The sequence below is a fragment of the Takifugu flavidus genome, chromosome 6 (genome assembly GCF_003711565.1).
Source record: "Takifugu flavidus isolate HTHZ2018 chromosome 6, ASM371156v2, whole genome shotgun sequence".
In the NCBI taxonomy this organism is placed as follows: Eukaryota; Metazoa; Chordata; class Actinopteri; order Tetraodontiformes; family Tetraodontidae; genus Takifugu; species Takifugu flavidus.
The window spans coordinates 10563157-10577333 of record NC_079525.1 but is presented as its reverse complement, the minus strand read 5'-3'; the positions used below and the strand labels follow the sequence as shown (position 1 = coordinate 10577333).

At 42.0% G+C, this 14177-nt stretch overlaps 2 protein-coding genes across 4 annotated transcripts; one reads left to right on the top strand and one right to left on the bottom strand.

Moving 5' to 3' along the window:
• Positions 1-1222: 1222 nt before the first annotated feature.
• Positions 1223-7034, bottom strand: stx3a (syntaxin 3a). Its single transcript, XM_057034993.1, has 10 exons — positions 6616-7034; positions 5909-5983; positions 5714-5813; positions 5357-5431; positions 5121-5191; positions 3707-3815; positions 3441-3514; positions 2664-2798; positions 1953-2063; positions 1223-1807 (listed from the first exon to the last, which is right to left on the bottom strand). Exons 1-10 carry the CDS (start codon positions 6643-6645, stop codon positions 1730-1732), a joined length of 858 nt encoding a protein of 285 aa, XP_056890973.1. The 5' UTR covers positions 6646-7034; the 3' UTR covers positions 1223-1729.
• Positions 7035-7516: 482 nt separating this feature from the next.
• Positions 7517-12593, top strand: wu:fc21g02 (uncharacterized). Of its 3 annotated transcripts, none has more exons than XR_008950906.1 (13): positions 7517-7661; positions 9062-9110; positions 9325-9472; positions 9555-9612; positions 9684-9765; positions 10320-10435; positions 10524-10692; positions 10788-10918; positions 11017-11103; positions 11191-11214; positions 11290-11357; positions 11460-11585; positions 12453-12593. XR_008950906.1 is itself a non-coding variant. In XM_057034992.1 (12 exons), exons 2-12 carry the CDS (start codon positions 9062-9064, stop codon positions 11464-11466), a joined length of 939 nt encoding a protein of 312 aa, XP_056890972.1. In that variant the 5' UTR covers positions 7517-7661; the 3' UTR covers positions 11467-11586. The 3 variants fall into 3 exon arrangements, 1 of the variants encoding a protein (XP_056890972.1); XR_008950905.1 differs by lacking the exon at positions 12453-12593 and adding an exon at positions 12124-12253; XM_057034992.1 differs by lacking the exon at positions 12453-12593 and having other exon boundaries at positions 11460-11586.
• The last annotated feature ends 1584 nt before the right edge of the window (positions 12594-14177 follow it).

Sequence of the window (14177 nt, the reverse complement as noted above, 5' to 3'; positions counted from 1 at the left end):
CAAGCGATGTTGCAGAGTCGAGTCAACCACGACTGCCCTACAACATCCAGAGCCTTAAGGAACTCTGGGCGGATCTCATCCACCCCCGGGGCCTTGCCACCGAGGAGTTTTTTGACTACCTCGGCAACTTCAGCCCCGAGATATGAGAGCCTATCCCCAGGTCCCCAGGCCCTACTTCCTCACTGGAAGGCGTGTTGGTGGGATTGAGGAGGTCCTCGAAGTATTCCTTCCAACGATCCACAACATCCTGGGTTGAGGTCAGCAGCACACCATCATCTTCTCCGGGAGGTGTGAGTTGAATCTCCTTCTGACAAGAGACTCTCCCAGGCGTTATTATTATTATTATTATTATTATTATTATTATTGATCCGATTTTGTTTACTTTAATCACTTACATTTTTTATGCTCAGGTGCTATATACTCAAAAACCCATTGTCAAACGGCAGTTTGTAACAATATAATCCTAAAAAAGCGAGGTAACGCATTTATTTACATTACAATAATTAATTAATACACAGCAGATGTTTGTGAGGTATTTCTGTAGCTAAATTTAAAGAAATTATCCCTTGAAATGTCAGCCATGCCATAAGCAGACTACCTAGTCTCCACTACTTAGACTCAGCCTTTAGAGATTTCTTCACTCATTATATTCAAAGTATTCCAGAACATCAATCAGATCATAATCCAGCTGTTACATGCTAATAAACAGAAACATCTTAAACACTTTAATAGCTGTTGTCTACAAATAGTACCGTAACTCTACACCACCATGTCCCCATTCCAACATGCTTACTCAGGGATATTTTTGCCTTTGACTGGTAGTTTGTTTCAGTCAGGGTTCAAAGGTCATCAGAGCACAGCACGTAAAATTGAATGTTCAACAACAGCAACAAATGCATCATACAGCTGTATTCGGTACTCATATTCAATAAATTGTCTATTGTAAATGATTAAATCCAAATAGTCCATATCTTTGTTTGTATTCTTACCGGTTTGCCCACTTTAACCCCTGTGGCAAATATACTGTTAATACTGGCTTCTGCTCTACAAAACTCAACTGAAAATAAGCCTTAAAACTGTTCTATTAAAGTATAAATTATATGTTTAAGCATGTTTAAGCATGCTTGTGTGTAAATGTAGGAATTTGTGCATCTATATGTACAGTATAAATACAATATCTACATGTGAACTGTGTAAATTGTACCGAAATAATGGAAAATAATCGAAATAATGTACTCTTTTATTGTGTAGAAACAGACATAATGCCAACATGATAACAGAATAAAATAAAATGATTTTACTGGCTTTATAGTTGTAGTTATTTCTGGTTTGCACGCACTGATGACCACAATTCTCACAAAAAAAACCCAAAAAAACCCTACACATACAGTACACACCTACCAAGATACAAAGCACTGGACCAAGTGTCATTCACACCAAGAAAACAACAAAGAAAACAAAAAAAACCTCATTTTATTTAACACTAGTTTTATCATCCAATGTATCTATTTATAACTTTGCCCAAGAATATGATCTATCTCTGGGAACACATTATAAAATGTCCCCTCAAAACAAAAGCTCAAATATCCAGTGTTGAGCTGTGCTTCTCCCTGGATGCTGCAATGACATTTTCACAGTAAACATTTTTAGGCTTTATATATATTGAGAGGTGCAATGGTGGCATCCCTTGCAGCAATTCTCACTCTTTGCTTTACTGTTCAATCATGTTCTATTTAAAGAAGCTGTAGACAAATGAGCCGAGGATGAGAGCCAAGATCACACAACAGCAGAAGATCATCATTTGTTTCTAAGGGATAGGATGAGAAAGGACACAGAACCATCATGTTAGATCTTGGATGTTAGAAAGGGCTGAATGGCTGCCAGATAACCATCAGAGGGAACTAGTATTTCTTCTACAATAAACATTTTAATAACAAACCTCCTTAACTTACCCTTCGTGCCTCCTGCTGGAATTTGGCTGCCTTTTTGGTGTCGGCCACAGCCCTTTCGACAAAACCCACCGACTGGTCCATGTTGCTCTCAATCCTGTCTATCATGCTTCCCTGCAGGACACGAGGACAGACAAGACAACGGATGTTTGTCGCAATGAAATGAACACGCTAGAAAAATAGGAAAAATAATGTAATTCTAGATTCAGGTAATGTGTAAACAAAACTGTAAACAAGCACCTTCATATTACTATCATTAGAGTAGAAAGATTTTCTAAAATAGTATTGAATTTTAAGGTTTAGAAATGTAAAAAGTCAAATCAAGCTGCTAAACAGAGATTGTTGTGCACATTGAAGAAAAAGAATAAGAATCAATCCAAGAAGCCAGAGAGGGGCAACAAACAATCCAGTTGAGCTCTAAACTGGAGCATTTGACAAACACCAACCTCCAGCCTTTTCTCACTAATAACAATGTCTATTTCCATTTCTTCATTCTTCTGATCCTGATGTATTTATTAATTGCAATGTTGATTTAATGTTATTATTGTAAAATGGAAGTCTGAAGAGTGGAGTAATTACCAGTGGGAAATCAATCACCATGTTTTTCTTTTTCAAATGTGACTATAATCCTATAAATGGTGTTTTACTGTACAGTATTTCCAATCCAATCAACCAACTTCTCATGATGCTGCTTGTACTAATCTAAATTATTACCTGGTTCTCAACCAGCATGGCGATATCAACAAACATGTCGTGGAGTTCTTTGATGCTGCTTTCCAGTCTCATGATGTCTTTATGACGTGCTTCGATCTCATTCAGAGCTTGTTGGTTAATTTTGGAGTCCATGATCTGCAAAAGAAACGCAGAATATGAGCCCTCGAGGATGCCTGAGCTCTAGCTTATGTCTGTGGGCCACGTTTAGTTGCGTTTATCTACACACACTTGATATGATTAATAGAAAAATTGAGTTGGTTTCTGTTTGGCACATTGTTAAATGCATGCTGACATTTGATTCTTCATGCAAATGTGATCATCATCAACCCCCCTGATGTCGCATTTACAATGAGTGTTTGACACCCCCTGCCTGACTGGCTCCTGAGATAACAATAGAACAAACAACAATCCTGCAAATGGAATGTCTCTGTTTTTATTACATTTACCAATGAGTCTACCTTGCCTAACTTCTAAGAGAAGACAGAAACATATGGTGAAACACATAACAAGATAAAGACAATTCTCAACAGAAACAAACTGGAGGAAACTAATTATCACGAAAGCATTAAATAACAATTCTTCCTCTTCTTCCACTCCCTCATACCAAAAAATGTCATGTGTTTGTGTTCTTGTACTTGCTGCATATTGAGTCCCAAAAAGGCATTCTACTATCATAGTGAGGACATTTTTGCTGGTCCTCACAACTTCAAAGGACAAACCGGTGTGTGTGTGTGTGTGTTTTAAGAGGAGACGCAGGCCGTCGCTGTACATTCTTACCCCAGCAGTAAAAACAGCCGCATTTCCTCCCTCCAGCATCTCCTCAAGCTCGTCGTCAGTCGTTGCTTTTCCAGCTTAGAAGAGAAGAACATTCAGCACCAAGTAATACCATGAGACCCAACAGTGCACAATGTAGTTATAGATTATATCTCTTTTAATTCAAATGGAAATGTGGAGAACAGTCAGCCTCAGAATGTTTGTGTGGCACCAAAACACATGTCTGAAATTGGCTCCAAATGAAACTTTTTGTTTACTATATGACTCACTAATCTCCAGCTGCCGGGCGATTCGTCCTTTGCTCTTTTCTCGGAAGTCCATTTGAGCCTCGTTGTATTTTGTCATCACCTCCACAAACTTCTTGGCCAGGATGGCGTGCTGTTTAACACAGGACACACGTCTCATTTTATAAAACTTGGAAGAGACTTTAAAAATAACCACTGAATATGGTGCCAATGGCAACGTAGGACATTTGCTCTCATCACTTTCAACTCCAAATGTTATAATGTTGGAAAGCCCCTTTAACTAGGGCCACATTTGCAGGGAGTGTGGATGGGTGAGGTCACCAGCCAAGGATATCTTTGCCAAAATGTCTTCTTGTTTGCTGTTCAGATGTTCAGATTGAAGTCTGAAGACTTTGTACAAGCAGTTAGGTGCTGGTGTTAGGTCCAGCTGTTTGGCTGAGTGGTCATTTGGCGCGGCCCATCGGCACATCCCATTGGTACTCTGTCAGCCAGGACCTGTCAATCACACAGCTTCTGGGTGGGCGGGCTAACTGAGTCATGCCAGGTTAACTGCAGTGTTTGATGACATCATGGAAAAACCAAAAAATGTCATCGGTGCCGATGAAAAGCAACTAGTGAATAAAATCAAATCATTGGAAGCAGAGACCTCCAAAGGCACCAGAACAAGTGTTATTTGTCCCAGCAGCATCTTTTATTTTATCTAACCTTTATTTAACCAGGTGAGTCGATTGAGAACCAACTGTTAATTGCAACAAAGACCTGTAGGCCAACCTAGCCTGTGTGATGTGTGATGACGGAGGAAACTGAACCACAAAGAGCACATGAACTCTGGGTGCTGGGTGTCACAGTGCCTTTTACTCCCTGGAAATCCAACCTTTCCCTTTGTCTTTGGCCTTGAATAAAAAACAACAACCAGTGCTTGCTTCATTCAACGACTGATTTTTTTTGTTCTTTGCCTCGGGAGCCTCGGGAGCATGTAAAGGAACAATGCACAGCCACAGCAGAATGGCACCACCTCCTCCACCAGTTCCACCAGATTCCAACATCTCCGGTCCCACATTCTGGAGGGGCTCCAGCTCATGATTCTGTCTGTGTAGTGATCAGCATCAGTCTGTACACTTCTTCTAAACTCTTCTACAGAGGCAACTCCAAGCAGGCGCAGGCACACATGCATGTGCACGCCCCTGCTCACCCCACACATGCATGTTACTTAAAATAGATAAGGTGAAGTGCATGATGGGAGTAGGTAGGTAGGTGAAGTGCATGATGGGAGTAGGTAGGTAGGTAGGTAGGTAGGTAGGTAGGTAGGTAGGTAGGTAGGTAGGTAGATAGATAGATAGATAGATAGATGATAGATAGATAGATAGATAGATAGATATAGATAGATAGATAGATAGATAGATAGATAGATAGATAGATAGATAGATAGATGCCTGACCTGTGATTTACGTATCCGAAGGTCAGCTGATGCTCTCTCATCTGTATTGGACTCTAACTGACGCTCAATACCTGCAGTGCATGAAAATGACAACAAACCTGATTATTTATGACACTCAGATTTATTTATTTATTTTATCTTCTTTTAAGCATTGAGTATTTTTTTTCCCATCCTGACTGATTTTGTGTTCTGTCAAAGATGAAATCAAATGTAAGGAAAAGCAGAAGCCGCCTGACTCTTGAGCTTGTTCCTGGCGTTGTTGGCGGCCTTCTTGATCTCGTTGGTCGTAGCTTCGACGTCATCATGCACTTCTGAATAAGAGCGAATCATAAAGCACACACGTGTTTATATCTGTGTAAAAATAAATACACTATATTTAAATTCACATATATTGCCATGCGTCCACTAGACATGCAGAACACATAGAAATGTACGCTTGACTTGCATGTTATTAAAATCTAACTTTATTTATTAATCTTTAATTATTATCTAATTTAAGCTGGTGCCCTTTGCACATTGAATTATGATGATGATGATGCACACCATAAATATAAAAATTAATTCAATTTTCGAGTTATTTTTCAGAAACGAACTCTGGTCCGATGTGGGGGCCGACAGTATAATGGAGTAGAGTTTCTTGATCTCTGTGATACTCTCATCAATCTTATCGATGCTAGTGCGAATGTCTTCAGCCTGCAACACACACACACACACACACACAACACACCAGCAAGTGCGCAATTTAATTATCTATTAGAAATTCAAACATTTACGATAAAGTTCCATACCTGAGCAAAGAAATCATCCATAAAAGCTTCATTTTCGACGGGAATTTCAACATCATCTCCTCCAGCATCACTTTTCTGTTGATCACAGAGATCAATAACACACGCGCGCGCACACACACACGCACACACACACACATTTCCTTTTGTCACAAATGACATGATTCTCAATATAAATATTTGTCATTTTAATATATTGTGAATAAATGTCATTTTAAGCTGGCAGATGGTCACTCCAGACTAAATATATCTGTAAACAATTTCCTGTCAATTAATCTAGTCAGCGAGTCCACTGCTCGCTACACACCTGAATTAATCTTATTTAGCATGATTAGTCCTGCGTACTCGCTCAAGCTTTGTGTAAATGGTGTCAGTGGTATGGACTGGATCATCTTTGTGTTTAGTTTGTGTCATAATTTGTATTAAGTTGCTATGATTGTATAAAACAAATCATTTATTTTAAAAACTCTGCATCCATTTATTCATCTCTCCCAGCCTGGAAATGTTCCCCCTCATAGATTTCTAATCTAACATTTAACAATCTAAAAATGTTTGCTTCTGTTGAACATGTCCTCCACAATCCAGAATATAGTCCAAGAGGTAACAATTGTTAGTACCGGAGTAGCAGCTGGTAGTTTTAGCAATTAACAGTGTTTGGACATAATATTAGAGAGAATCTAGTGCATCACGGAGAACGGACAGGAGCCTACCTCTTTTAACTGCGCCAGGCGGTCCTTCATCTTGCTCAGGTAGCTTAAAGAGTTTTTACCAAGAATCCAGCAACTCTGGTGTCAGAACATTTGTTAAAAGTCAAAAGAATTGTGATGACTGACAAATGCCGAGAGGTTCAACTGTGAGACAATAACATGTGTGGTCAACCTAACCTGATGTCCCACTAAGCCTCTATCCTCTAAGAACAGATTAAGACAGTAAACCTCTCACCCCTCCCACAGCCTTTACAGCTCTCTGGCTCCTCATGAGCTTTTACTACAGGATATCATTAACTAATTTGGGCTAATTTTATTATTATTATTATTATTATACATTGACTTTTCCTTTTCGAATTTGTCAAATCTGCTTTTTACAACCAATTAAAACATACTGAAGCAAAAATGCGTGTTCTCTGAGATCATGATTGGCAAAAGTTACTCCTGAATAAAGGCCATTTCTTCTGGGAAGTAAACACGCTGCTCGCGATCCAGGCAGGTTTCTGTTCCACTAGATAGACAATTTACCTTGAAACTAGGATGTTGAGTGTTGGGGTTTGCTGACTGTTTCAGATGGTGTCTTGCACTGACCGTAGAATGCACCACTTACTACAACTGTTACACTTACTTCCACTTACTACTTTCTCCTCTTTATTCTTTGAGTATTGTGCCAACAGCAGCCACATCTCCTGTCTGCCAATACCCTGCCAACAGTGTGCCAGGTGGTGGAGGGCATTATAATTTATAATATATAAATCCCCTCTCTGAGTGAAAAGTGCTACTCTTCCTCCTCAAACTCTTATCTGTCGTTGTTAACTTGAGAGAAATCCAACAGCAGCAGCAATGACATAAAGAACAGTTTGTAGACCCTTGTACCACGATAACGCCAACCAGACCAGACTGACTCTTGTGGGAATGTTTCCGACAGTCCGTGAAAGCAACAGTGCATCCTGACCGCCGACCGGTTACAGCGGTTGTCTTCTACATTTCTCAGCAACACCCACTGAAAACCGGTGTCAACTCCAAATTCACACTATCTGCATTGCAAGGTGAGTAAGACCTCTACACAAACCCTTTTGATTCTTTTCCATGTAGTTTAACTAAGGATTTTCCAGTGACTCGGTTTAATTAGACCCAGGTGTTTAACGTGCAGCTCAAATATTCAACAGGACATACTGGACATATTAGAATGATGCATGTATTTGTGTTTAAATTGGGGGAATAGATTCTGTGCCCGATAAGGTACAACGCGGCTCCATATGGACGGTTGATCACGTTGCGTGGTTGAGGGGCACACGGTGGTGGTCGCGCCCTGTGTAATGGCTGTTGTTGCTATTTTCTACCCTTCTATTCTAAACCGAGTTTATTATAGAGTAAGCTTGCGTCAAAACACTTTTTTTTTTTTTGCTGCGCCTCACAATTAAAGTCGTAAGGATCTGTGCCATTTTGTTTTTTTTTCCTTCAGAAATTACTGATGGAATGGTTGCCTGGCGCCTCCCTTTGTTACATTTATATGTATGTTGTCAGGAGAGGGAACGCCCTCCGCAGGCCTGCAGGCACGCAGACGCCTTCACGGGCTGTCGGGATTTTTAGTTTTTTGGTCGTGATTGCAAAACAAATTCCAAAATTGCAATTTTCTCTTTGAAACGTTTGCCCAATTAAATTAGTCTGAATATTAATTTGAGAGGACTGGCTCCTATAGTGCTTAATGTGACTCATTTTTGTTGCATTATACATGACCATACAAGACCATACATGCAATCAAGGACATTTGGGCAGACAGCTCCAGACAAGCCTAATTCCAACTGGGACTTAAACCAGAAACCCTCTGACTCTCAGCCTAGTCTCCTACAAACACAGCTGTTGCTTTATTAGAGAGATTATCTTGATATATTTGTATAAATGTAGTTACGCAGGAGTCTCATGGTGTCTTCTCTTTGCGGTTAGCTGCCCGCGAGTCAGTGAATGAGTTAATGGAGAGAAGGAATCATAAGTCACAAGTCACCAAAATGACTTTCAAGTCAAGAGATCCATTCAGGGCTTGCAAATCAATAGTCACAACTCAGTTCCAATGGCTTACTAATGTTCTTTTTACCCCTTCTGCCCATCCCACTTGGTATTAAAACCCCCAAAACATATACAGGTACCGGTATATAAAACACATAATATTTCATAAAAGCCCCTTTTCCATCCAAAGACCTATTTTTTATGACTGGAGATGCACCTTGTCCCTCTCCTTTCCATTTGTTTGGACCTGTAAACCCTCCGGCTCCTCTCCCAGCCCTCCCACAGACTGAGCTACCACAAAAAAATCCAGGAAAGCATCAAGCCACTTTGGTTATTTTGTCTCACCATGTGCTTGGGGAGTGTAAATGCAATTAATTTTTATTTAAACAAAAGCAGTCAGTAAGGGCATCATTGATCCAAATAACCTCTGGTTCCTATGCAGATGATATGGAGCGTGATCTTCCTTGTGGGAGCTGTCACCCACAGTGTGGGTGAGTATCAAAATCTATGCATTGCTCAGCTGAAAGTCAGACCTGACCTGGCTTGTGTATAAACTGTATTATATAAATAATCCAGTGTTGGCCTTGCCTTCATCTCATCCAGCTGTGTTATATGTTTATCTGTAAAACCACAAATATCAACCTGATCTGTGTGACCACAAAGACCACCTTTGCATATGTTAATATTTGATATTTCCGGTCACAGAGTCTTATGCTGTCCGTGATCTCCATGAGCGTCTGGTTCATGGTCGCCAGCTGAAAATCTATCTGCCAAAAAGTGCAGAGAAGCTTGAGTTTACTCCTGCCAGCGATCCTGGGAGTACCAGCCTATACTGGAGGAGTGGCGGACTGAGGTGGGGATCTGGAAGGAGCCTAAAATGGGTTATTCCACCGGTTTTGCTGTTTCCGATGATCCTTATTCCTGTTTTTCTAAAGGGCAAGCAAAGGAAGGGTGTCTGGGACAGGAAGTGACCGACGCTGGTACATCGACAAGGTACAGATGTTATGTGATGGTGCAGAGGTCAACTTTTGATTGGATTTCTCGGCGTCTGTATGCTTCCTTAGGTGACATATAAGGACGAGGGGACATATACTCTGAACGACTTCTGGAACAAAGAGATCTCCACCGTCAGAGTGGCCGTCACACGTGAGTTTCCATAGCTGTTCGTGGAAAGAAAAACCTCTTCTGTGTTCTGTGTCTGTATATGATGCACAGATGTATATGAGGTGTGACAACAGTTCACTTTTAACAAACAACCGCCGGCTCGGTGTCTTGGAAAAACTCAAGCAAATGAAGAAAATCTAATATGTCAGATCTGAAATCCAACAGTGACATCTGAGCACAGTTGTTACGACGGAACCATGTGGGGATTTTTGGGTATATTTATTCTCTGAAATGTGCCACTGAATGAGGGAAAATGTGATGGGGAAGTCAGTAATCCCCCCCCCCCCCCCCCGGTTTCCCAGATGTTTGGGAGTTGCCGAGGCAACCGCAAATGAGCTCAGGTTTGATTTGAGTGTTTTTAGAGCATCCGGATGACAGGACCTTTACTCACTGAGTGAGTAGGTGAACCCTGAAGTTCCCACAAGAAAACCCTTGACCAGGGGCCCCAAAACACTGGTGTCTGTTTGAAAAAATGTATTATTCAGTAAAATGCTGAAAAAATGTGACGTGAGGGAGGTTTGCTGTGTCCCCAACAGCCAGACGTAACTATGTGAAATGCGTAGCTGGAGAGAGTCTCTACATCTCGCTCGAAGGCATTGAAGTGGCCGATGCTGACCTCTCCTTCTCTGGGGAGTATGGCAACGTCACACTGGTGAGAGGAGGGGTGATCGGTGGGGCAGATATGAATGTTGAGGTTATAAATGATATGTTAAATGTATTTGCATCCATTGATTCCGCAGGTGCATAGCGGTGCTCGCGTGTCGCAGGACCTGGCAAACTACTGGGACCGGGTTTTGACCCACAAGGCGAACATTGAGATCAGGAATGTCAACTACTCCGACGAGGGGCACTATACTCTGAGAGACCAAAGATTTCGGGTTGTGTCTGTCACAAGGATGGACATCACAGGTCGGTCACACTCAGAGCACCTAAAACCTTCTGATGATTGACGAGGAGGCCACAGTTTTACTCTGATGCAAGCACGCGTCTGTCTTTGACCGCAGATCGCCATGACTACTCAGCGGGAAACCCACTTCTGGGTCTTCTCCTCCTGCTGGGCATTCCAGCTGGAATCTGTTGCTGCTGCCGAAAGAAGATCTTCAAGAAGAAGGCCACCACCGCTGCCACACTGCAGGTAGACCGGCCATGCGCTCAGGATATCGGATGTTATTGCTTGTCCTTAGACGGTCTTCATCTATAAATTCCTTTGTGTCTTTTACTTCTCCTCGTCAGACTTCTCCTTCTCCAGCTCACACTTATGTCCCCAGTGGTCCCGCTGGGCCTTGTCCTCCCTTCAACACCCCTGGACAACCAGGAGATGTAAGAACCCTTGCCGTTGACTCCACCACAGGGTCCATATGATTCCTACCTGTATTGTAATGCTTGTTGTGTCTGCTGTGTTTTCAGATGTATCACCATGGTCCCGGCATGGTGCGTAACAACCTAAGAGATTGTGTCATTGTGGGATTTTCCACATCTGATCTGTCTCTTTGTTTTCCTTCACAGGGTCCTACAGTTCATCTCCCCCTACAAACACTGGACCAGTACAGTGGAATGGACCCCCACCAGCCCCAGTTAGTATTGGTCAAAGCTGTGTGAATGAGGCACCAAAGCATTAACTTCTATGTTATTTTTATACATTCTCTTTTATTAAGGAAGAAATATCTTTTTTTCAGGGCATGAATCCAGCCTACCCACCTCAGAATCCTATTTATCCTCCTACCAATCCAACGATGATGCCGTCTCCACAGTGGAACGGCCCACCTCCGGGCCAGTACCCCCCTGGACCTGCAGTTCCAATGGTATTGTTAAATTCTATGTGGCAGAAAAAGAGAGAATTAGGGGACCTTTAACCTTCTCCTTTGGTGCTCTGTGGTAGAACGTTGTGGTACGAGTCTCTGGCTGCAGTGGGCCAGCATGTCCTGCAGAGGACGTCAAGAGTCGTCCAATATTGTCCTTCTTTTCTTCCCCTCCTGCAACATAGCATCCACCCTCATTCTGCTGCCCTGACGCATGCCAGCACTAAGCATGGCAATGGCCACCACAAACCCATAAAACATCCTCAACATTGTCCGGCAGATGTCAATGGACATGAGCGCTCACCCGTCATGTAGGGGGAATCAGTGTTTTTGGCCCATTTCAGCTTATCGTCCACGTCCACCTATAAATAGTTGTGCTCCTCCAAATATAACTAGCAGGAGCCGAAAGTCAACCAGATTATTGTCTGGCCTACCAAGTGGGGGTGGGGGACTGTTAGCATCCTATGCATCTGCATAGAGCAGGTCTGTGGTTCTCCTCTCTGAAAAGTTGGTGACTCTCTGATTTCCTGTGAATGAACAGGGCTACGTGGCTGCTCCGGCCATGTACAGCTCTGCTCCACCACCAAACACTGATCAGGCCGGAGAAGAGATCAAAATGGAGAACAAAGCTTCCTCGCCTACCGACACTTTGCTGACTTCAACTGCACAGGTATTAAAACCCGCCTTCCTCGCTTTCTTTCTAATTTCTTCCTTATTTCTCCGTTTCATATTTCACTATTTGCCCCAATGAACCTGTTAGGAGCACTTCTTTGTCAGGCCAATAACCATTTCCAAAGTATAATCCAGCATCCTCACTTCTCATCCTCAGAGATAATTTGGGTTCCAAATAACTGGATTGTCTGTCTGCAGGAAAAAGATCCCTCCTTGGCCCCGGAGCAGCACTCGTTCACCAACCCTTCCGCCAGTGCTTGCAAGTTTGAGATCGATGGAGAGAAGACCTCCACCAACTTCCTGTAGGGAAGCTGACAAGAGTTTGTTGTCACTGTTACTGTGCCCCCCGCCTGTATGCCCTCTTCTTCCACTCAGAGTCACGTTTAAATGTAAATGTAAAACAACCTTTCAAAGGGAATGAATGCTAGTTATGTTTTAGTCGGTATGTTCTAAAAAAAGACTCGTAACTATACAAATATAAATACACCACCCCCCCCCTCCACCCAACCCCACCCCACCCCACCCCAGCCCAATGAGTTAAAGAGAATGCCTCACTTAACTCTCACTGCTAACTAACAAAACCATGTTTATGGGCGTCTACAAGGTCAACATAGCTGATCTGGTTTGTTCCTGTTGCTACTGTGTATTTGTAGGGTGTTTTAGAATGATTGTTTTAAAAGTTTTTTGTCCATTTGCACCACTGGTCCACCACCAACTCTCAAGCCTGTTCACTCTCGGCTTTGGGATGGAGACTCATAATATGCATGATTGCGCTGTATCGTTTCCAGCTCATAATCGGTCCAAACCTGGAGTAAACGTCCAACTTTTTCTGTTGGTAGTGGACAAATATCAACGTGTCTTGGATTACCAATTCTATCTGACCTGTATTGTCTCCATTGAGACAACCGTAAAGGTTGAGAATGTTTGTCTTACTGGTTGTCTGACTTTGCTGATTTCCTTTTATGAAGTCTGAGCTCTCTCTTGGTGATGCCAGAGTTACTTACGAGCCTGATCAATACCTCTGTTACTGTTACAGTGCCTGCCTCTGCATAGAGCTGGGAAACTTTTTGAAGCCGTTAAAAGTATGTTAACCAGCTTTTATAACCTCCAGTTACCTTCAACAGATGTGGTCTTGTAAATGACCATCATTTGACATTTTAACCAAACATACGGTGTTCGCGAAGGGTCAAGATTAAAACAGCAAGTAGCATTTTTTAAAATGTATTTAATCAGCAGAATTTTCATACAGAAAAACACAACTACTGTTTTTACTTTCTTTATATGGGAGATGCCAAGGGGTCATCCTCAACCTGTAAATGGAATAAAACAGTTGTTTACAGTTGCTAGTTTGGAACAATAAGCTGTCAACTGCCATCGGAAAGTCGAGCGGATGTTCTCAATTCTGACATCCCAGTGAGTGCCTTCTCATCTCACCACTCTCTCTCAGATAATCAGCAAATAAGTTGTTTTATTTTGACCTTTGTGCAATAGATCCGTCATATCATCGAGGAGAATGTGGAAGAGACGTGCTCCAACATATTAATATTGTACAACATTGCCTTTGTACTGTAGTGTGTAGTTGCCTGATGTCAGTACATGAATAAAGTTACATAATGGAGATGGCTTTTGAACAACCCCTGATGTTCCTTTGTTCTCCAAACACCTAATTGTAGCCAAAATAAACCCCAAACCATATTTTTACCTCATTGGCCACATGATGCATTTCCAAAATGCATCACTGTTTGGATTGCATCACTGGATTTTCTTTTGCTAAACTTCTGATGCTGAATTTTCTGGTGATTTGACCATCGATAGCGTCCAGCCTGATGTGCATTATAGTGTTTGATGGGTTAAAAACTACCCAAACCTGGTGGTTTTGGTCCAGAGGCTCCAAAATCTTAGAGCAGTTCCCAAACCAGACTG

Coding starts and splice junctions, on each gene's coding strand:
- stx3a (XM_057034993.1), bottom strand. CDS start 6,645: ATGAAGGACCGCCTGGCGCAGTTAAAAGAG. Junction 5,432..5,713: donor GGCCCCCACATCGGACCAGA/GTTCGTTTCTGA, acceptor GCTCTTATTCAG/AAGTGCATGATGACGTCGAA. Junction 3,816..5,120: donor TTCGGATACGTAAATCACAG/GTCAGGCATCTA, acceptor TGTGTTAAACAG/CACGCCATCCTGGCCAAGAA.
- wu:fc21g02 (XM_057034992.1), top strand. CDS start 9,062: ATGATATGGAGCGTGATCTTCCTTGTGGGAGCTGTCACCCACAGTGTG. Junction 9,111..9,324: donor AGCTGTCACCCACAGTGTGG/GTGAGTATCAAA, acceptor TTCCGGTCACAG/AGTCTTATGCTGTCCGTGAT. Junction 10,693..10,787: donor CACAAGGATGGACATCACAG/GTCGGTCACACT, acceptor CTTTGACCGCAG/ATCGCCATGACTACTCAGCG.